This window comes from Oncorhynchus clarkii, chromosome 12 (genome assembly GCF_045791955.1).
Source record: "Oncorhynchus clarkii lewisi isolate Uvic-CL-2024 chromosome 12, UVic_Ocla_1.0, whole genome shotgun sequence".
In the NCBI taxonomy this organism is placed as follows: domain Eukaryota; kingdom Metazoa; phylum Chordata; class Actinopteri; order Salmoniformes; family Salmonidae; genus Oncorhynchus; species Oncorhynchus clarkii.
In genome coordinates this window covers 47,511,217-47,534,042 of record NC_092158.1, presented here as the reverse complement: position 1 = coordinate 47,534,042, position 22,826 = coordinate 47,511,217, and the positions used below count along the sequence as shown (strand labels likewise).

The window sequence follows — 22,826 nt, the reverse complement described above, 5'->3', positions numbered from 1 at the left end:
ACCCACAATGTTATGCTGAAAATACAGTACGCAATATGATTTATGAAGTTAAAATGACGAAATTGAGATTTGACATGTATCAAGAAAAGCCTCTTGAAATGATTTTGATTAACCAACACTAAATATACTGTCATTCTTTCCATGCAGTCTGTGTGACATTTTTCACCAAAAAAAGAAAACGTTATTACCCCTCTCAGCTGTAATTTAATTTCCTCCGGACTACTCACCTGAACTTGCGTCATTGTCTGCTTCCTGTGAAAAACACAGCCACCCATGGCTCCCTTTATTAGAACCTCAGAGAGGGAGTTTTACTAATCATGAGTCATATTCCCTGCCCTAAACCCGCCAGTGTAATACACCCAGTCCCACACGTTTCTAGGGTTTGGATACACCTGGGTTCTGTTCGTTCCAACTTTAATTTGGGTACTATTCAAAGCGTTCATACATTATCTCACTGGTTCATAGGTAGTGTGTTGGTGACATAAGCAGATGGAGGAGTTGGCAGTGTTTTGAGTGTTGGCAGTGTTTTGACTTGGCAGATCTGTTGTGTTGTTTTTTCCCCAGTGAGTCGGGAGAATGTCACGTGGGACGACAAAGCGTAGTACGCCTGCTTTGTGCACTGGGACATACAGTGCCTTGCGAAAGTATTCGGCCCCCTTTGCGACCTTTTGCCACATTTCAGGCTTCAAACATAAAGATATAAAACTGTATTTTTTTGTGAAGAATCAACAACAAGTGGGACACAATCATGAAGTGGAACGACATTTATTGGATATTTCAAACTTTTTTAACAAATCAAAAACTGAAAAATTGGGCGTGCAAAATTATTCAGCCCCTTTACTTTCAGTGCAGCAAACTCTCTCCAGAAGTTCAGTGAGGATCTCTGAATGATCCAATGTTGACCTAAATGACTAATGATGATAAATACAATCCACCTGTGTGTAATCAAGTCTCTGTATAAATGCACCTGCACTGTGATAGTCTCAGAGGTCCGTTAAAAGCGCAGAGAGCATCATGAAAAACAAGGAACACACCAGGCAGGTCCGAGATACTGTTGTGAAGAAGTTTAAAGCCGGATTTGGATACAAATAGATTTCCCAAGCTTTAAACATCCCAAGGAGCACTGTGCAAGTGATACTATTGAAATGGAAGGAGTATCAGACCACTGCAAATCTACCAAGACCTGGCCGTCCCTCTAAACTTTCAGCTCATACAAGGAGAAGACTGATCAGAGATGCAGCCAAGAGGCCCATGATCACTCTGTATGAACTGCAGAGATCTACAGCTGGGGTGGGAGACTCTGTCCATAGGACAACAATCAGTCGTATATTGCACAAATCTGGCCTTTATGGAAGAGTGGCAAGAAGAAAGCCATTTCTTAAAGATATCCATAAAAAGTGTCGTTTAAAGTTTGCCACAAGCCACCTGGGAGACACACCAAACATGTGGAAGAAGGTGCTCTGGTCAGATGAAACCAAAATTGAACTTTTTGGCAACAATGCAAAACGTTATGTTTGGCGTAAAAGCAACACAGCTGAACACACCATCCCCACTGTCAAACATGGTAGTGGCAGCATCATGGTTTGGGCCTGCTTTTCTTCAGCAGGGACAGGGAAGATGGTTAAAATTGATGGGAAGATGGATGGAGCCAAATACAGGACCATTCTGGAAGAAAACCTGAAGGAGTCTGCAAAAGACCTGAGACTGGGACGGAGATTTGTCTTCCAACAAGACAATGATCCAAAACATAAAGCAAAATCTGCAATGGAATGGTTCAAAAATAAACATATCCAGGTGTTAGAATGGCCAAGTCAAAGTCCAGACCTGAATCCAATCGAGAATCTGTGGAAAGAACTGAAAACTGCTGTTCACAAATGCTCTCCATCCAACCTCACTGAGCTCGAGCTGTTTTGCAAGGAGGAATGGGAAAACATTTCAGTCTCTCGATGTGCAAAACTGATAGAGACATACCCCAAGCGACTTACAGCTGTAATCGCAGCAAAAGGTGGCGCTACAAAGTATTAACTTAAGGTGGCTGAATAATTTTGCACGCCCAATTTTTCAATTTTTGATTTGTTAAAAAAGTTTGAAATATCCAATAAATGTCGTTCCACTTCATGATTGTGTCCCACTTGTTGTTGATTCTTCACAAAAAAATACAGTTTTATATCTTTATGTTTGAAGCCTGAAATGTGGCAAAAGGTCGCAAAGTTCAAGGGGGCCGAATACTTTCGCAAGGCACTGTACTTGTTGTGTCACGTAGATTTTTATGATAGTAACCCTTTCAAATCATCCTCTAGTGGTATTAATATGTTTTATAATTTCATAATTAATAAACATTATTTTCATGAAAAAATCTGGTGTTTTGGGCCTCCCGGGTGGCGCAGTGGTTAAGGGCGCTGTACTGCAGCGCCAGCTGTTCCATCAGAGTCCTGGGTTCGCGCCCAGGCTCTGTCGTAACCGGCCGCGACCGGGAGGTCCGTGGGGCGACGCACAATTGGCCTAGCGTCGCCTGGGTTTGGGAGGGCTTGGTCGGTAGGGGTGTCCTTGTCTCATCGCGCACCAGCGACTCCTGTGGCGGGCTGGGCGCAGTGTACGCTAGCCAAGGTGGCCAGGTGCACAGTGTTTCCTCCGGCGCATTGGTGCGGCTGGCTTCCGGGTTGGATGTGCGCTGTGTTAAAGAAGCAGCGGCTTGGTTGGTTGTGTATCGGAGGACGCATGACTTTCAACCTTCGTCTCTCCCGAGCCCGTACGGGAGTTGTAGCGATGAGACAAGATAGTAGCTACTACAACAATTGGATACTACGAAATTGGGGAGAAAAAGGGGTACATTTTTTTTTAAATAAATAAATTCTGGTGTTTCTAGGTCAAACAGTTTTGTATATTTCAATCATCTGTGATGTATATGAAGTGTCATATTGGGATGCAAACTCAAATTACATGGTACATGTGTCTTCTTTTTTTTAAGCCCAAAACCATGTGTGTGAGGTGTATACTTTTGTTTCAAAGCAGATTTGTGTAAGACTACCCAGAAACACTCTTTGAGACCCCGATTTAGCACACTGCAGTAAAGGGCTAAGGACTCATCAATCGAGCATCCAAATATTCAAAAGTTACGGCAACTGGGGGAAAATGCATGAGCTGTTTTGGGGAGGATATATATCAGTTCTTTGGAAATAGTTTGAGGCATTGTGATTGAAGAAGGTAAGACGGAAAATAACTCTGAACCCGGGAGACAGAACTATGTGAACGGCGACTTCTTACGTCAGCTCACATTATTTATAAGCCAAGTCTCACCCGAATGCATTTCAGGCTCTAACTTCTAAAATGCTGGACTGGGAGCTGCTCTCTCACGGCCAATATTCTAATTAGACTCCCCATTGCCTAATTCACTGAAATGGAGTAGAAACTGTATTGAACTGGTTATGGGGAGTATCCTGAGTTGAGATATGCCTTCAGCATTGTCCTCCTGGCTGGTTTTCTGTGTCGATCCCAGGGCTCTGCCCTCCTCAGTTTTCTTCAGGAGCTGTCAGCTCAGACAGATTGGTTGACAGTGCATACTGCAGCCACACTGTCCCTGCAAAGAGGAGATAAAGATTCAGCCCGTGCCAGGCCTCTGTATTTAACACACACATTTGCACATGTGCGCACACACGCACATCAAAGCGCACAAGACTGGCATGACACATACTCACACACCTTACCAGACACCTCTAACAATACAAAAGAGGTGGCCTTGACAGACGCCTCTACCGAGACTGATTGAAAAGCACTTTCTTTCGTCCGTTTACATAACCAATCCATAGTTTTTAAGCGAGACAACAAAGGATTTTTCAAAAGCTCTGCGGGTCCTGATTTATCTGGAACTGAGTTTGGGATTATAGTGTTTCAAGTACAATAAAACCATTTGATGTGCAGAAATCAAGGATGTGTCATAAGAGGTCAGGTCTGTTACTGCCCATTGGATGAACACTGAGAAAATGTGGGAAGTTATTGTCTTGACAGCTGGTACAGGACAGTTAGGATGCTTGTTTAGTCTGGCTCGAGCATTAAAGGCACTGAAGTATTAAAAACCCATTTGAGGTAAGATTCAGGTCTTTAACAGCCTAGGAAGCTGCAGAAATGCTGCCGTTATTAGTGCTGGTGGGAAGGAACACATACAGTACGCAACCTCTTAGGAAAAAAAGGTACTATCCCTTTTGGGTTCCATGTAGAACCCTTTCAACAGAGGGTTATACATGGAACTCAAAAGGGTTCTACCTGGAACCAAAAAGGGTTCTTCTATGGGAAAAGTTGAAGAACCTTTTTTTCAAAGAGTGCATGTACGCACGCACGCGCACACAATCATCTGCTGTATCCCTCGTCTAAGAAATCCCAATCCTTCTCATCCTCTATCCTCTAAAGGCTAGTAAAGGATTTATCCCATCACCTTGGTCAGTGTATCTTAAAACAGCCAGCTGTCTTCTCCAAATAATTTACATCGAAACACACACACTAAGTGGTGAAAATCCCCAAGCTGTAGTCAATAAAGAAGGATTTCATATAGGCCTTAAAATTAATTCTAATGTCTGTTGATTTAGGGGAAACCAGGTTTCTGCAAAATCAGCAGGCATCTCTTCCTTCTGTTTATTTCAACCATTGGCTGCGGCTATAGGAGCCTTTTTCTGTTATTGGTTATTGCCCGTCTCTCAGTTCATGTTCTGTAGATATACAGTATGTGATGTATTGAGAAAGTATAGGCAGGCAGCCAATGTTGTAATGAGACAATTTTGATCTGCAGAAACCGATTATGGCAAATAAAAAAAGTGTGCGTGTACAAAAATGATTAGTTCCATTACTGATTTCAAATCACTGCAATGTTTGATGTTTGAATTTATTTTACTAGTGTTGAGCTCACCTAGGCAGATCCCGTGTAGTCCTGGTCAAGACTTGAGCGGGAGACTGGAGGCTTAGAGCAGCACTCTCGGGTAGCAAGATCTTTCTGGTGGAGACTGATGTTGTGATAGTGTGTCTGGCTGTCTAGCAGTAGCCACCTCCTACTGTATTGTGTGTGTGTGTGTGTGTGTGTGTGTGTGTGTGTGTGTGTGTGTGTGTGTGTGTGTGTGTGGACGGGCCTGTGTGTGTGGACGGGCCTGTGTGTGTGGGCGGTCCTGTGTGTGTGCGTGTGTGCATAAATGTGCATAAATGTGCATGCGTGTACTTGTCTACGTGTGCAGAGGAGCCAATGAGAGAAGTTAGCCTGGGAGCCAGTCTACTTCAGCTATCAGTGAAGCTAGCATACTAACACTGCAGCTGGCCTCTTCTCACTCTGTGGCCCATCTCTTGCCTCAAAATAATAATTTGATTGCACTGCGTGTCACAGTGCTGTACCTCAGTGCAACTCTCCCCATCAACAGTAGGCCTGCTTCTTGTAGGTATTTTGTGCCCGAATGCTCACCAGGTTCCACACATGCGCTGTCACAGTAGAGAGGTGAGGTTTGATATTGAGATTTATTCAATGGTCATAGTATTGTTATTTAGCAATGATGCATCTTAGTAAAGGCACAATGTTCCTTTAGCTGCTTGATACAAATAGATAGACATAGAAAAGGCATTTTTAACTAGAGGTTATACAAGGATAGCAAGTCGTCTTCTCATTAGAGCCCCAGCTGAGATTCTCTCCACTATATGGCATTTGTCGTCCATCTGACCATCGCGCGATGAAGATTTCTGGTACTCCACCCAAGGAGGGGAAGGACAAGATCACTCAAGACATGGCTGACAAGGGGTTATTGATGAGCCGCACTTTAATTCCAGATATCTGTGCAGAAACGAAAGCCCTCCAACTCTGTGTGATCAAATAATATCTCCCTCGATCTCCAAGCAGAGGAGATAGGATGTAAACAACATGTCTGTCTGGCAGGTGTCTTTCAGGACATAAGGGCTGAGGTGCATCTGGGCTGATCCATAAATCGTCACTTTATGAGATCTGCCACTCCAGCATGTTCCAAATGCTTAATCCACACACACACAGACACACACACACACACATACAAGTTGCTATCGATGGTGGAACACACCTCAAGATACTTGGAAGAGGAGGGGAGGTAGAATGGGATTGCAAACCCAAATAGTATGGCTCTGTCAGTAAGATTTACCCCGCAATGGATTAACATCACCCTTTACCCCACTACTGGATCTATTAACCCATTAATGTACTTGGCCCAGTGCCTTCACTCATGTGGGGTCCTCTGTTCCTTCATGGTAAAGACAGGGTGTGAATCTCAAGAGTCTGGAGGTGTTTTATTTTCATCATCAGCACTGATCTGATAAAATTAGATAAGAAAGAGCAAACAACATGGCAGAACCAATATGGGGAGCCTGATTTGACCTGTCAGTACTAATATTTAGTTTTCTTTACACATTGAATTAATTAACCCCCTTTTTTGGTTAGGCACAATCCTACCTCTATACTTTCATTCCTTTTTTAAACCAGTACCCTGTTACCTTCAGATGAGTCCTGTGACACTTGTGGGGGTTGTAGAGTGAAAACCATCGTCTTCGTTAGAACCTACCCGTTCCACAGTGGGGTCCCATTAGTTTGTAGCCCAAACGGTTCGGATGCTACTAAACAGAAGTTGGCACATCGACGGTACCGACTTCAGACGAGTATGCTGACACTTGTGGTGGACGTAGAGCAAAGCGGAGGACACCATTGTGTTTGTGAGAGTCTCCCCCTTTCCATAGATGCGTAATAGTTTGTCAAACCATTCGGAGGCTACAGACGTTTACGTGAGAAGAACGATTTTCCTGATGTCTCATGGTCGGGCAAACACCGCTCGAGCTCTGCTACCTTTCATCGCTGATGCAGAAGTGCGACATTGGCGGATGCAGTGGATTGAGACACATCCAATTCCCAAAAAACGTATATCTAACTTAAACATCATTCCATCTGCTGGATGCTGCCACTGTACGGAAGGGGAGGGCGTACTCCGCAGCGGTCTGGCCATCCTGCTGAAGTTGGACTAGGCAGCAAACCCCCATCTCTGCCCTCTGGTGGATGATCGAAGACTCCTCTGAACAGAGCCATAGGAACCCAGCTCCTCCTCTCTCCCAGACGGCCGTAGCCCACTCCAACGCCTGGTCAGCAGGGAAATAATCGTGGCAACCTTGGAACTCTCGGTGGTGGGGGCACCCATCTGATGAGCGAAAAAGAGGGAGCACTGGGGGAGGAAGTCGCTGCATTTGGATGGAGTCCCGTCATGTTTGTCCAGGATGGACAAACGGACATCCTTGGCCTGGGCGGACTGCTGAATGGGCTGAGGTGCTGGGTCGACTTATGGTAGAGGATCCTCCCCTCGTTCGGGTTGACGCCCTTTGGGGAAGATCGAGATGTTGAAGAACGTGGATGGACCTCATCCATCACCTTCCCCAGTTGCACCCGCTGGTCATGGTGTTGGCTAAGTAGGTCTTGTTCATTGACCACCTGGGAGATGTCTCGGTTGGCTGCTGCTTTCATTTTGTGAGGCAGTATTCTGTGATGACGACGCAGGGAGTCAGGAAGCAAGTGCACTCGGTGAGTTTAATTGGAACAAACAGAGTGAATACAAAAACAGGAGTAGCGTCTGAACATGAAAACAGAAACAAGAATGCCTAATGAGTGATACAACAGAGGGCTATATAAAGCAGAGGTAATCAGAGTAGTGATGAAGTGCCTAATGATGGGGCGCAGGTGTGCGTAATGATGGTTGCCATGTGTGCTTAATGATGGGTTGCCAGGACCGGTGGTTAGTAGACAGGAGATGTCGAGCGCCGGAACGGAAGTAGATGTGGCAAGAAATGTATGAAAGTCTGCTAATAATCACCGAAATGAGAGCTAGACGTTTAGGGAGCAAAAACAATAAAGGATAATTTCTTTGCCAATTTTGACGGCGATGAAATATAGCCAATTTTCAGTGTTGAAGACCGGATGCGGCCCATGGGGCAAAATAAATTGCCACCCCTGCTCTACACCCACCCATTTATTGTTCTTGAAATCATAGGGGATCAAGTCTGCCTCATACACTCCCCTGTTTGCCTGATTCCTAATAATGCCCTGGGGTCCTGAAAGATTAAGCTGTCTGGCTGACACCAGAATCATACACAAACACACATACACACAAAATACATAAATGAATATATTGTAGACACAGAGTACATGAGCTCAGGAAGAGTAGCTGCTGCTTTTGCAACAGCTAATGGGGATCCTAATAAAATAGCAAATACCCAATAGTTATTCAGTGTGCACATGCACACTACCTCCAGACACATTGATGGACTCTGACACCAAACACGCATAAAAACATGTACTGTAGGCACATAATGTACTTACTATGTGCACCCCCCCCCCCAGGTACATTGGCAGACCCCAACACCACACGCACATACACGCAGAAACATCACCATTCCAGCCCCTCTCCTTTTTCACCCATGCTGTGAAATCTGGGGATTTGCTTTCCTTCAATTTGTCCCAGCTTCCAGCCCTCACTGACAATGCCCTGCAGAGGCACAGGTGCTTCATGGTGTAGGAAGAGGAGTGATTAGTGAGGAGCTAAAGCACTGCTCCAATCAGCCGGTAACCTACTCCATCAGATGGCAAGAACTCTGTCCCTGCTGCAGTATGCACTTGGCAGTCTCTCTGTCTTTACCAGTCTGTCCCTAATACTCTCCAGCTCTATCATTGACATGTTTTATGAGTGTGGATGTGGGTATGTTTCCCTACTTCTGTCACACCTGACTACTGCTGTCTACAGAGCATCATGCAAATCCTATTTAGCGTCTCTATAGAACGTAGCAAGTGCAGGGTATAAATGGACTTTGCATATCTCCATCTTTCATTTTCTCTCGCTCTCTCGCTCTTTCTTTCTCTGTAGGTTGTTTTGGCCTCAAGCCATAATCAGTGGTGTAAAGTACTCGGTAGGGATTTTATCATGTACATCTTGTTGGGGCAAACTCCCCCTAAAATGAATTTGTAGATGCATGCCAGCAAAGCCACAACACAGCACTAAACAATACATTAATTGCACTATAACGGTGACAAACAGTGCCCACAAACTGTTAGGACCTATATAAAGCTGTCCCAACAGCAGAGCTTTCTTTTCAGCACCATGGAGTGAATCCTTACCACTGCTACACCTGGCAATCAGCGGAGCCTTGTCTGGCAGCAAAACAGTTCATTCAGTCTAATTTACTGCCTTTTTAAAGAAAACAGCTGATATGGCTGACTTGCTTAAACAAATGTGGTTTCTACTGACAATTGAGATGTACAAACTATGGCATAAGGTGACAACGAGCGGATAAGAGGCCATCCTTAATTTTGATTAAGACATTAATAAGCGAGCTCGGACAGACATAGTCATAACTATTTGTTCAGCGCTTTTGAAATGTACAGTGACAGAATTCTGAACATAGACTGTTTTTTGGGTATTCTCCCTGTACATCTAGTCAAAACCTTTGGATAAATAAAAGGGGCATATAAGCAGACAATGAAAGCTCTTACAATATTTGATGATTACATTTCTCTAAAACATGTGCACCACCAAGTCAGAACAGTAGGTTAACTTATGAGTGGGAAAGGGACCAAATTATTAGGCACATGGGCTACTAACAGCTTACTACACAACATACACTTACTATTACTTTCTTAGCTAGAGTATACATATCTCCCTGGCATATTACATCGTTTATGCGGAAGCATACAATACATTTTTGGACTCACCTTGATGTTCTGTGCGCAGTCGTCCTTGTGGGCAAACTTTGTCATCAAAGTCTGGCATTCTCTGCAATTATGGTGCTTTCAAGACAACTGGGAACTCTGGGAAAAAAAACAATGTTGAATCATGACATAAGTGATTTTCAGGTCAGAGCTCTGAAAAGATGCCCGAGTACCCGACTCTGAATTCCGAGTTGGATGACCGTTCAGAATGTATTTTCCCAGTTGGATCTATTTAAAAAAAAAAATGTTTAACAGAGTTCCCAGCTGTCTTGAACTCACTGAAGTCTGAGATTTCCCAGTTCCGAGTTTCCAGATGTTTTGAACGCGGCAGTAATCATGCTGGATTGACAACATGGCCAATGTATTCAACCTTTTCTGGCCCTTGTTTTATCCTTTTAAGCTTGGAAAAGAGGCCCTTAAACACAGACTTGGATCACACACCCACTCCATTGAATAGCAGGCTAGTGATTTCTTTGCTGCACTTGCAATTAGCCACTGATTCCTTCTGAACCACTCATTGTTGAATTTCCAATTTTCCAACTTGTTGTGTAATGTTTATGTCCAATGGCCGATAAGCACCGATATGTTTTATCTATAGTTTATCTTCATATGACAAGAATTGAAAAGGATTTGCCAGTAGATTTGATTCACAATGATGACTGCATGTCTAGCTTCCTAGCTAAGATTTTGAAAGTTTAATGTTGACATGATCAGTCCAATCAAAGCTACGGTAGATATAACGGGGTTTGACATAATTTTATCTGTGGCCAATGACCTTGAGCCTTCTTGAATGGGCACTTCTAATGTAACTCTATGGCAGCACCGAAGGGGATTGAATTTTTGAGCTCGCTCAGTGTTCTGTCACTCATGGGGACACTACATCACCGCACTACGTCACTGCAAAATCTAAGACACCATGTATGTATGTGGCTTTGTTAACTCAAATATTTTTACATTGTTTGCAAACTGATATGTGACACTATTAATGCCAAAATAACATGCAAAACGGGCTCTGCCCTGAATGACAGGTCACCACTGAAAGTATTTAAGTAAAAATTATTTGACGTTCTACTTAACCCTTTGGCGCGAACCAACAGATAGGTGTCATCATTCTACAGTGGTCATTAGAACGCTTATTTAGAATGTACAGTTTCAATTGATGCAACAGTCAGCGTTTGAGCTGGCAACACTGTTTTTTTTTCACAGAAACATTTTGCCCAAACACATTCCTTACAACGTTATGTCCTGAATGTAACCAGTTTATTTTGGGATGCGATGTTCAGACATTCACAGAAGTGGTGAAAGAATAACACAATCATCCGAATCTGAAAATGTAGGCTATAGTACATTAGTCCTAGCGCTGAGGAAATTACTAACAGGAGTGGTTATATTTATCTAACTCTCGGCTGACAGAAACCATAATATGAATTAGCTAATAGAAATGACTATTTCCAGTTCATCACATCATGGGAGAGCTCACCATTGATCAAAATAATTGAGTAAAACACTTTCTAAAAATCGAAAGTAATCCAAGGATGGGTAGTTTGTGCGCGCCACAATGATTGTTTTTTTCGGGGCAACCAAAGATAAGAAGAGGAGACGATGAGTTTGGTCTGTTTTCAGTATTCATGTTGAAGGGGGTGTGTCGTCTACCATCATTCACTTATGGAAGTTTACACGAAAGATGGGTGAACCATCCCTCACCTTATTTTGTTATAACATCTTTGGTCTGACAGATGTTTACGTGACACCCAGAATGCATTGTATAACGTTAACAAACATGATGCCACACATAGCTGGTAAATGGCTTAGCATTAGCTCATCGTAGTATTTGGTATGTTATTAGGATCACACAAAACATGAAACATAGTCCACACAAAACATGAAACATAGTTGAAGTCGGACGTTTACATACACTTCGGTTGGAGTCATTAAACTTGTTTTTCAACCACCACAAATGTCCTGTTAACAAACTATAGTTTTGGCAAGTCGGTTCGGACATCTACTTTGTGCATGACACAAGTAATTTGTCCAACAATTGTTTAGACAGATTATTTCACTTATAATTCACTGTATCACAATTCCATTGCGTCAGAAGTTTACATACACTAAGTTAACTGTGCCTTTCCAGAAAATGTCATGACTTTAGAAGCTTCTGATAGGCTTATTGACATCATGTGAGCCAATTGGAGGTGTACCTGTGTATGTATTTCATGGCCTACCTTCAAACTCAGTGCCTCTTTGCTTGACATCATGAGAAAAACCAAAATAAATCAGCCAAGATGTTCATCCTTGGGAGCAATTTCCAAATGCCTGATCGTACCACGTTCATCTGGACAAACAATAGTATGCAAGTATAAACACCATGGGACCAACCAGCCGTCATACCACTCAGGAAGGAGACGTGTTCGTTCTGGTGCGAAAAGTGCAAATCAATCCAGAACAGCAGCAAAGGACCTTGTGAAGATGCTGGAGGAAACGGGTACAAAAGTATCTATATCCACAGTAAAACGAATCCTATATCAACAAAACCTGAAAGGCCGCTCAGCAAGGAAGAAACCACTGCTCTAAAACCGCAATAAAAAAGCCAGACTATGGTTTGCAACTGCACATGGGGACAAAGATCATACTTTTTGGTGATCATACTTTTTGATGAAACAAATATGGTACTGTTTGGCCATAATGACCATCATTATGTTTAGAGGAAAAAGGAGGAGGCTTGCAAGCTGAATATCACCATTCCAACTGTGAAACACGGGGGTGGCAGCATCATTTTGTGGGGGTGCTTTGCTGCAGGTCACAAAATAGATGGCATCGTGAGGTAGGAAAATTATGTGGATATATTGAAGCAACATCTCAAGACATCAGTCAGGAAGTTAAAAGTGTGTGCGAGCAAGGAGGCCTTACAATCCTGACTCCGTTACACCAGCTCTGTCAGGAGGAATGGGCCAAAATTATCCCAACTTATTGTGGGAAGCTTGTGGAAGGCTACCTGAAATGTTTGACCCAAGTTAAACAATTTAAAGGCAATGCTACCAAATACTAATTGAGAGTATGTAAACTTCTGACCCCCTGGGAATGTGATGAAAGAAATAAAAACTAAAATATATCATTCTCTCTACTATTATTCTGACATTTCACATTCTTAAAATAAAGTGGTAATCTTAACTGACCTATCCAGGGAATTTATACTAGGATTAAACGTCAGGAATTGTGAAAAACTTAGTTTAAATGTATTTGGCTAAGGTGTATGTAAACTTCTGACTTCAACAGTACATTGGGCCATCCTCTAAGGTCCAGGGTTGAATAACCAGGTGGTAGTCGGCTAATGGTAACTATTTAACAGTCTGATGGCCTTGAGGTGGAAGCTGTTTTTCAGTTTCTCGGTCCCAGCTTTGATGCACCTGTATCGAACTCGCCTTCTGGATGATAGCGGGGTAAAAGGACAGTGCCTTGGGTGGTTGTTGTCCTTCATGATTTTTTGGCCTTCCTGTGGAGATTGGATGCTCTAGGTGTCCAGGAGGGCAGGCAGTGTGCCTCCGGTGATGCGTTGAGCAGAACGCACCACCCTCTAGAGAGCCCTGTAGATGCAGGCAGTGCAGTTGCCATACTATCCGGGCAGGATACTCTCAAGGGTGCATCTGTAAATATTTGTGAGATCTTCGGGGCCAAGGGAAATTTATTCAGGCCCCTAAGGTAGAAGAGGCGCTGTTGCGCCTTCACCACACTGTCTGTGTGCGTGGACCATTTCAGAATGTCAGTGATGTGTACGCCTAGGAATTAGAAGCTATTCATCTTGGATGGGGCGTGCTCCCTCTCCTGTATCCTGAAGCTCCTTCGTTTTGTTGACATTGAGGGAGGGGTTATTTTCCTGGCACCACTCTGCCAGGGCCCTCACCTCCTCCCTGTAGGCTGTCTCATCATTGTTGGTAATCAGGCCTACTACTGTTGTGTCGTCTGCAAACTCTATGATTGAGTTGGAGGCATGCGTGGCTCGCAGTCATGGGTGAACAAGTAGAACAGGAGGGGGCTGAGCATGCACCCTTGTAGGGTCCTTGTTTTGAGGATCAGCGTAGTGGAGGTGTTGTTGTCTACCTTCACCACCTGGGGGCAGCCCGCACGGAAGTCCAGGACCCAGTTGCACAGGGCGGGGTTCAGACCCAGGGCTCTGGCCTTCATGATGAGCTTGGACGGTAGTATGGTGTTGAATGGTGAGCTATAGTCACTGAACAGCATTCTTACATAGGTAGTTCTCTTGTCCCGATGGGATAGTGCAGTGCGATGGAGACTGCATCGTCGTCTGTGGATCTATTGGGGCTGTATGCAAATTGAAGTGGGTCTAGGCTGTCAGGTAAAGTGGAGGTGATATGATCCTTAACTTGCCTCTCAAAGCACTTCCTGATGACAGAAGTGAGTGCTATGGGGTAATAGTAATTTAGTTCAGTTACCTTTGCTTTCTTGGGTACAGGAACAATGGTGGACATCTTGAAGCAAGTGGGGACAGCAGACTGGGATAGGGAGAGATTGAATGCAGGGAAACTAAAATCATTTTTACATTTTTTTTTACCTACACTACCGGTGAAAAGTTTAAGAACACTAACTAATTTATGGGTTTTTCTTTATTTTTACTATTTTCTACATTGTAGAATAATAGTGAAGATATCAGAACTATGAAATTACACCTATGGAATCATGTAGTAACCAAAAAGTTGTTAAAAAAATCTAAATATATTTGAGATTTTTCAAATAGCCACCCTTTGCCTTGATGACTGCTTTGCACACTCTTGACTTTCTCTCAACCAGCTTCAGGATGTAGTCACCTGTAATGGATTTGAATTAACAGGTGTGCCTTCGTAAAAGTTAATTTGTGGAATTTCTTTCCTTAATGCGTTTGAGCCAATCAGTTGTGTTGTGAAAATGTAGGGGCTATACAGAAGATAGCCCTATTTGGTAAAAGACCAAGTCCATATTGTGGCAAGAACGGCTCAAATAAGCAAAGAGAAACGACAGTCCATCGTTACTTTAAGACATGAAGGTCAGTCAATACGGAAAAATACAATAACTTTGTTCTTGAAGTGCAGTCGCAAATGCCATCAAGCGCTATGATGAATCTGGCTCTCATGAGGGCCACCACAGGAAAGGAAGAACCAGAGTTACCTCTGCTGCAGAGGATAAGTTCATTAGAGTAAACAGCCTCAAAAATTGCAGCCCAAATAAAATACTTCACAGAGTAACAGACTCATCTCAACATCAACTGTTCAGAGACTGTGTGAATCAGGCCTTCATTGATTGAATTGCTGCAAAGAAACCACTACTAAAGGACACCAATAATAAAAAAGAGACTTGCTTGGGCCAACAAACACGAGCAATGGACATTAGACCGGTGGAAATCTGTCCTTTGGTCTGATGAGTCTAAATTGGAGATGTTTGGTTCCAACTGCTGTGTCTTTGTGAGACGCGGTGTGGGTGAACGGATGATCTCCACATGTGTATTTCCCACTGTGAAGCATAGAAGAGGAGGTGTTATGGTATTGGGGTGCTTTGCTGGTGACACTGTCTGTGATTTGTTTAGAGTTCAAGGCACACTTAACCAGCATGGCTACCATAGCATTCTGCAGCAATATGCCATTCCATCTGGTTTGGGCTTCGTGGGACTATAATTTGTTTTTCCACAGGACAATGACCCAACACACCTTCAGGCTGTGTAAGGGCTACCAAGAAGGAGAGTGATGGAGTGCTGCATCAGACGACCTGGCCTCCACATTCCCCCAACCTTATTCTACTATGTAGAAAATAAAAATAAACTTTTGGCCGGTAGTGTATGTAGTCAACTTAGATTGTTACCAAATATTGTAATGTCGCCATTCTGTTTGTTTATGTTGTCTCTAAGACAATGATTTACACTATTGTACTTTGAATGCCCAGACATACTGTCTGTCTGTCATTAATGCAAGATTTAAACAGTCCTAAATTCAAATCCGACACCCCAGTGGTATTAGCGTTATTATTGCCTCCAATCATACAGTATCACATCTTGATTTCCATGGTTTCATCCCCTTTTAGCCTGAGTTGCTCATTTGATTTGCAGCGCAGGTCGGTACTATAGCTGTTTCTGTCGCGGAATCGTTTCCTGCCTTTGATAATGCCACCGACCTCAGGAGTGGACCAAAGGATTCTGGGTCAGGTATAATCTTGCTCTGCCGTGCACCGTGGCTACTCAAATCCAACATGGCCTTTCTCTCTTTGAGCCTTTATGGCTTTGACATTTTACGATTTGTTTTAAGGCCGCCGGCATGTCCATCTGTGCTTCCTGTGATCCGTTTGCCACCAACAACAAGTGACCCTATTTTTCAATTTTTTTCTTGCCCTCCTCTCACCATGGAGATAACTGGCTTGTAATTACTCCCTGATTCTGTTGGACACAATGGAAGTATGATTATGGTAATGGTGTTGTGTACGGTTAGGCCCGTTGAAGAGGCCCATTGACACAATACCCACAGCCTTAATTAAGACTTTCTTCATTTTTATTAAGTAGCTTCGCCTTGATTACAACTCAAAGGCCCCAATGTGGCCGCTGCTGAACAATGGCAAGTGGCCATTTTATCGACAACGTAATGAAGCGCTTCGTCTGATGTTGCTGTTTTCGGTGGGAAGGAGAGGAGTGCTCATTTGCTCTCTAAAGATGTGTCTTAAAGGTCCTGAACAGTCATTCTGAAAGTAGTTTTTGTTTCATAGTTAACTACCAGGAAGTTTGAAAAGACTGGCTGTGTGGGAAGGGAGCTTATATTAATGAGCTCTCCTTGACTGACAGCTCTATGAAAAGCCTATGTCAAACAATTTGGATGCAGTGTTGCAGTAAAATCATCTCAAGTGAATTTGGTGATATACATAGAAATCACATCGATGATATCATTTTTTTTTATATATATACATCTCCCGTTTAGCATGTCGATTGGGATGCAGTTCACAGCAGCACTGACAGATGTGTTGACTTGACAACTATGTTGGCGTTTTGAACGACACTTCCCCCCCCTTTTTGTTCCATACTGGCTGAAGACTTAGCTAGCCAGTAACTAGCTAACACCAGACATAGATGAAAGCGGAAACATAGAAGTATCTTTGCCATAGATGAATAGGGTAATTATATGATTATATTTACTGACACCACAGAGTCAAATTTTGGCACCAGTCGAGTAGCTATCTAGCTTTATAAACTACGCCCCCCTGCAAACTTGCCTTCTCCGACATTGGTTACAAGGTGTTACTTATTTAAATTAGCTAAGAGAATGTCATGTTACTATTGGTGTATTAAAATAACAGTTGATGTCACCTTGTCTACTTAATAATTAATCCAAGTGTTTGTCATGGGGGAGGGGACCAGTAAAAAATGTAATACTTTGGTCATCATTCCTTGATCTGGTTTCCTTCAAATATTATCAAATGTCATGAAAAACATGATTTGGACTGTTCATGACCTTTAATGCGCTTCCAAATGTAAGTAAACTTAGAGAAGCCTTGATCTGTGTATCACTAGGAAATGCGTGGGGAAGGGAATTAATCTGGCACGGCACCCAAAAGTGCTTAATGAAGCATTCGGCTCATTGGGCAAGAGTAACACACCAGCAGAATTAGGCGGCCAGTGCCATCTCACCTCTCTTTCTCTCGCTCTCTTTCTCTCACGCACATACATCCCTCTATCGACAGCCACTGGAAACCTCTTATATTTTCCAGAGTGCCCCGAACAAAAGAAAGATGAGGCGATTAGAAAAGCTCTCCTTGCCCACTAATACACCCTCAAAGAGCTTTATAATACGTACAATGGGGAGAGAAAAAAAAACAAAGGTTGAAAGTTCTATGGCACTGAAAGAGTAGGCTGGCACCCTATAACGAATCAAAAAGCGGTAGGCCTATATGCTGGCCACCATATATGGAATCAAAGAAAAAGTATGTTTAAGATGCGGAAAGACGGCTGCACCGAGCCAGGGCCGCTGCCAGTCGCCGCTGATGAATCAGACTGTGTTCAATTATAATTATTCTTCTTGTCTGGCTCCCGCTCCAAACGGCCTGCTCTTTGTGTTATTGACATTTCCGTTAATTACCCGAGTATTGCCACCACTCCTCTCTCGATACCTTGTTGCAACCTCTCTGCGGACATGGATTCGATTAGCCATCTGTAATGTTTTTGACTGGATGTACTTCAAAGATTTTACAGATTTTGCATGCTTATTGTGATTACTGTGGCTTATGGTAGAGAAATTAACATTAAATTATCTGGTGTCAGCGATTTGGACATTCCTGCAGTCAGCAATTCCTGCCAATTGCACGCTCCCTTAAATTTGACACATCTGTGACGTGTTGTGACAAAACTATACATTTTAGAGTGGCCTCTTTCCCCAGCTCAAGGTGCACCTGTGTAATGATCATGCTGTTAATCATTTTCTTGATATGCCACACCTGTCAAGTGGATGGATTATCTTGGCAAAGGAAAAATGCTCAGTAACAGGGAGGTAAACAAATTTGAGCACAAAATTTGAGAGAAATAAGCTTTTTGTGGGATATTTTACTTCAGCTCATGTAACATGCGACCAACACTTTACATGCTATGTTTATATTTTTGTTCAGTGTAGATAGAAATGTTGTTTTGCCCCAGGATGTTCAAGCCTTTGAGAAATCCAATTCATAGCTTTGCAATACAAAAACCAAAAGCACCGAGCACTTTTAGTTAAGGAGAGAGAGAGAGCTAGCGGGGGAGAGAGTGAAATGGAGAGAGATGAGAGAGGGCAGAAGTAAAGATGTTTAGTCATTGAATAGATGGTAATACATACACTCCTCCTGTATCAGCCACATACATACAGTTGCATGCCTCCCTGAATTAGCATAATAGTTTTTATTATCTGCCAACTTTTGCTCACTCTCAACTCACTCATCGAGATTGCTGCTGGGAAAATGCTGGGTATATGTTCCTTTTTAGAGCACAGAAATAATGACACGACATGGCGTAAGGGATTTGATTCCAGTTACGTGCTATGAGGCAACCAAGGGGCAGAAATTAGTTGGTGGGAGTGATGAAACGGTGGTGGAAAGAAAAACAATTTTGAGGCAATTCCCCAGGATAAAAGACCACACGCGTCCCCCCCCAGCATCTCATACATGTATTAGAGGTTGAAGTCACCGCTCGGGCGCCAATCTTGGTAATCGGAAAACAAATCTGGTTTAATCCCTCAGGTGCCTTTCTACGAAGCATAACACACACACACACACACACACACTCACTCACTCATTCACACACACAAACCTCTGTGGCCAAACTTGCTGCAATCCGGCATGAAATACACTGAGTGTACTAAACATTAGGGACAGCTTCCTAATATTGAGTTGAAAATCCATGTCTCAATTGTCTCATAGGTTTAAGAAGGATTTTTAACCCGTCTCTTCCCCTTTATCTACATTGATTGAAGGGATAAAGGATTATAGCTTTTATCTGGATTCACCTGGTCAGTCTAAGCCATCTCTGCTCTGATATCTGATTTCTCTCTCGCTCTCGCTCCCCCCCTGCAGCTACGTTGGGGACCCTGGACTTCAGTTTACTGTATGACCAGGAGAACAATGCTCTGCACTGTACCATCAACAAAGCCAAGGTGAGCATCCACAATGGTGTGTTTTGTCCTACAAGGGGAAATTGTTTCCATAGTTTGCTGTAAAACTTTTCCTTCTAAATTTACAGCATTATACTGGCACCAGAGTTGCCAACTTAATATTGTATAGATGCTGTAATGTATTTTACAGTATTTTCCTTACTCTAAAACATATTACCGCATCCCTGCTGTAAATTTACAGGGATGCTGTAATGTTTTACAGTAAGGAAAATAGTACTGTGAAATATATTACAGCATCTCTACTGTAAAACAAAATTACAGTATTCAGCTGGCAACTCTGGTGCCAGGATAATGCTCTAAATTCACAGCGAAATTCTCATTGAAATCTAAATCCAAGATGTTTTTTTTAATTTTTTTTTACATAAAATACATTTATTCAAATTGGTAACAACATGAACAACAAACTAAACAACAAAACTGACAATAGAAGTAAGAACAGTTAGCACATATGTAACCAAATAAGAGCATCATTACAACACTAATTTAAAGACTATTTTGTGTGCCTATGTGTATGGGATGTGGGGTGGAGAGAGAATGGGGGGGGGGTTGAGAAGCGCTGGCTTCATCTGAGCCACATCATCTTGGGTTAAAATTGGGATTGGGTGCAATCCTAGATCTATGATCAGGTGCAACTCTATTCTGGGTAAGAGGCGGTGAAATACACAACGGGACAGTTTAGGCAGCAGAGCATCCATTAGATGGAAGTCAGTGGAGCATCAGGTGTTCCTCGTGGGGATCCGTAACAATCCTCAGTTCTGATTTGTCAGCTCTTCTCACCCCTAGGATAAGCATAGAAAAATAAATAATAGAATGAGAGACCGAGACCACCAGGGCTGCTAGTCTGTGGGTAAAAATACAGGGGACAAGGGACATATCAAGCTGATGTTGTGTGGGTGTGTGTACTTACCTCACTAGTGGTCTTCATTCAATCTCAGTGAGTTCTTGTAAGAATGGGGCAATGTAGGGGTTGAGAAGCACTGGCTTCCTCTGGGCCACCTTGTCATGCACGTTGTCACATCTTCAGGGTTCATCATCTTGGGTTGATTTGAACCAGGAATCTGTACAGCCGTTTATCCAATATAGTTTATTAAATAATTTGAGGAATTGAAGAAATACAAATACAACAGCTAGATACACCTACTTCAAATTCGAACTAACTAATGAAACATTACTATAGCCTTCACAATACCACAGATTATTTTTCCAGACTCACAACATTTTTATATCTTTCTGTGACACCAAACGTTTGCACTGCGCTCAGTTTATTCTCTATGGCAAATTCTCAAAGGCTGCGGTATAGCCTACCGAAAATCCTATCATAACAATTATTATCTGGGTGATTTTTTTCTAGGTTGCAAAGCAAGATATTTACAAGCGATTTAGAGCAGACCGAAATAGCTTGTGTCAACTTGGTCTAGCTAACTAACTAGATAGGTTAGTTTAGCTAAGAAAACCTGCAGTAATTCAAAGTTGGCAAGCAATAAGTAAGGGATGATCGAGGGGCTATGCATTCTATGGAAAACAATGAATGACGTATCTCAACACGTCAGGAAGCAGGTGCAGAAGGTGAGTTTAATAACGAAGCAATGCAGATGAACAAAACATAAGAAGCGTACAGAACGTAAGAGAAAACAATTACTACCTAGTGACTGCTGTCATCCGAGGGCTAAATAAAGGGGGAGTAATCAAGGAGATCATGATGACCAGGTGTGAGTAATGACGGGGAGCAGCTGTGCTTAATGATTGTTGTCAGGCCAGGTGGTTAGTACACCGGAGACGTTGAACGCTGTAGAGAGGGAGTAACCCCCCCGGAGCGGGCCGGTACAGACAGTGGAGATGGAAATCCCAGAGGGACCTAACGGCATAGGCTGGGGTCCCCTCGATGTCCAGGGGAGATGGAGGGGTGTTGCCGGGGACATTATCCGCCAGGCGACCAGGAACCACCGGCTTGAGGAAGGAGACATGAAAGGATGGTGAGAATCGGTAGTTGGAGGGGAGTTGTCGACGACAGGTTACCTCATTGACCCTTCAGAGGACCTTGAAGGGCTGGGGACTCATCTTCCGACAGGGAAGGCGAAGTGGGAGACTCCTGGTGGAGAGCTAGACGCGATCACCAAGATGGAACACGGGAGCCTCACTGCGGTGGCGGTCCGCCTGATCCTTCTGATGGCGGATGGTGCGCTGGAGCCTCACGTAGGCGGCGTTCCACACCTCCTCTGGGTTTCGGAACCACTCGTCCACCGCAGGGGCCTCGGTCTGGCTCGGAGTCCACGGAACCAGTGCAGGTTTGTATTCCAGGGCGCACTCAAAGAAGTCAGCCCGGTGGAGGAGTGCCGAAGTGAGTACTGGGTGTACTCCGCCCAGGTAAGGAACCGGGCCCATTCCCCCTGTCGGTCCTGGCAGTGACTCCTTAGGAACCTCCCCAGCTCCTGGTTGATCCTCTCCATCTGCCCTTTGGGCTGAGGCCGGTACCCAGATATGAGGCTGACCATGGACCCCAGCTTCTCCATAAAGGCTCTCCATACAGCAATGTGAATTGGGACCTACGGTCGGAAACAATGTCCTAAGAAGGGCCATCGTGCCGGAAGACATGGTGGAATAGTGCCTCAGCGATCTGGAGAGCGGAAGATAGCCCAGAAAGAGGGATAAAATAGCAGGATTTAAAGAATCTGTCAACAACAACCATAATATTTGTAAAAACATCAGAAAGGGGAGATCAGTTATGAAGTTTATGGACAGATGTGACCAAGGCCACTAAGGCACCGGAAAGGGGAGGAGTTCCCCTGCTGGAGCGTGCCAGATAGATTTGGTTTGGGCACATTAGGAGCAGGAGCTGACATATCGGGCGATGTCCTGTGCCAAGGTGGGCCACCAGCACTTATCAGAGAGTGATTGCATAGTGCAGGGGATACCTGGGTGTCCAGTGATGCCTTAACTCCATTGGGACGTAGATGCGCTCCGGAGGGCAGGTAGCAGGCGCTGGTTCCCTCTCCAGAGCCTGGTGGATGTCCATGTCTATGTCCCAGAGCACAGGAGCAAAGATATCAGATGGTAGAATGATAGGAGCACTCTGGATCGGAACCTCTTCCAAATTGTGGATATGGGACAGTGCATCAGCTTTGATGTTCTTAGATCCTGGGCGATATGACAGGGTGATGTGGAATCTGGTGAAGGCCCACCTTGCTTGCTGTGTGTTCAGCCGCCTGGCTGTTCATATGTACTCCAGGTTCCGTTTGTCGGTGAGGATGAGGAATTGCTCCTTGGCGCCCTCCACCCAGTGCCAACTTCACCGCCAAGAGCTCCTGGTCGTCAAAGTCATAGTTCCTCTCTGCAGGAGACATTTCTTTTAGAAGTATGCACATCAAAACAATTTATGTGGGTTACCTTGGCGTTGGGACAGGATGGTTACCACGCCCACCTCTGAGGCATCCACCTCC

The 22,826-nt window shown here is 43.7% G+C and overlaps 1 protein-coding gene across 1 annotated transcript in view; it reads left to right on the top strand.

Annotated features, from left to right (window-relative positions):
• Positions 1 to 22,826, top strand: part of LOC139420759 (double C2-like domain-containing protein beta) — a 306,643-nt gene that overhangs the window by 190,371 nt on the left and 93,446 nt on the right. Inside the window, 1 exon segment of the mRNA XM_071170967.1 lies at positions 19,292 to 19,371. Within this exon segment, the coding sequence (XP_071027068.1) occupies positions 19,292 to 19,371 (80 nt within the window).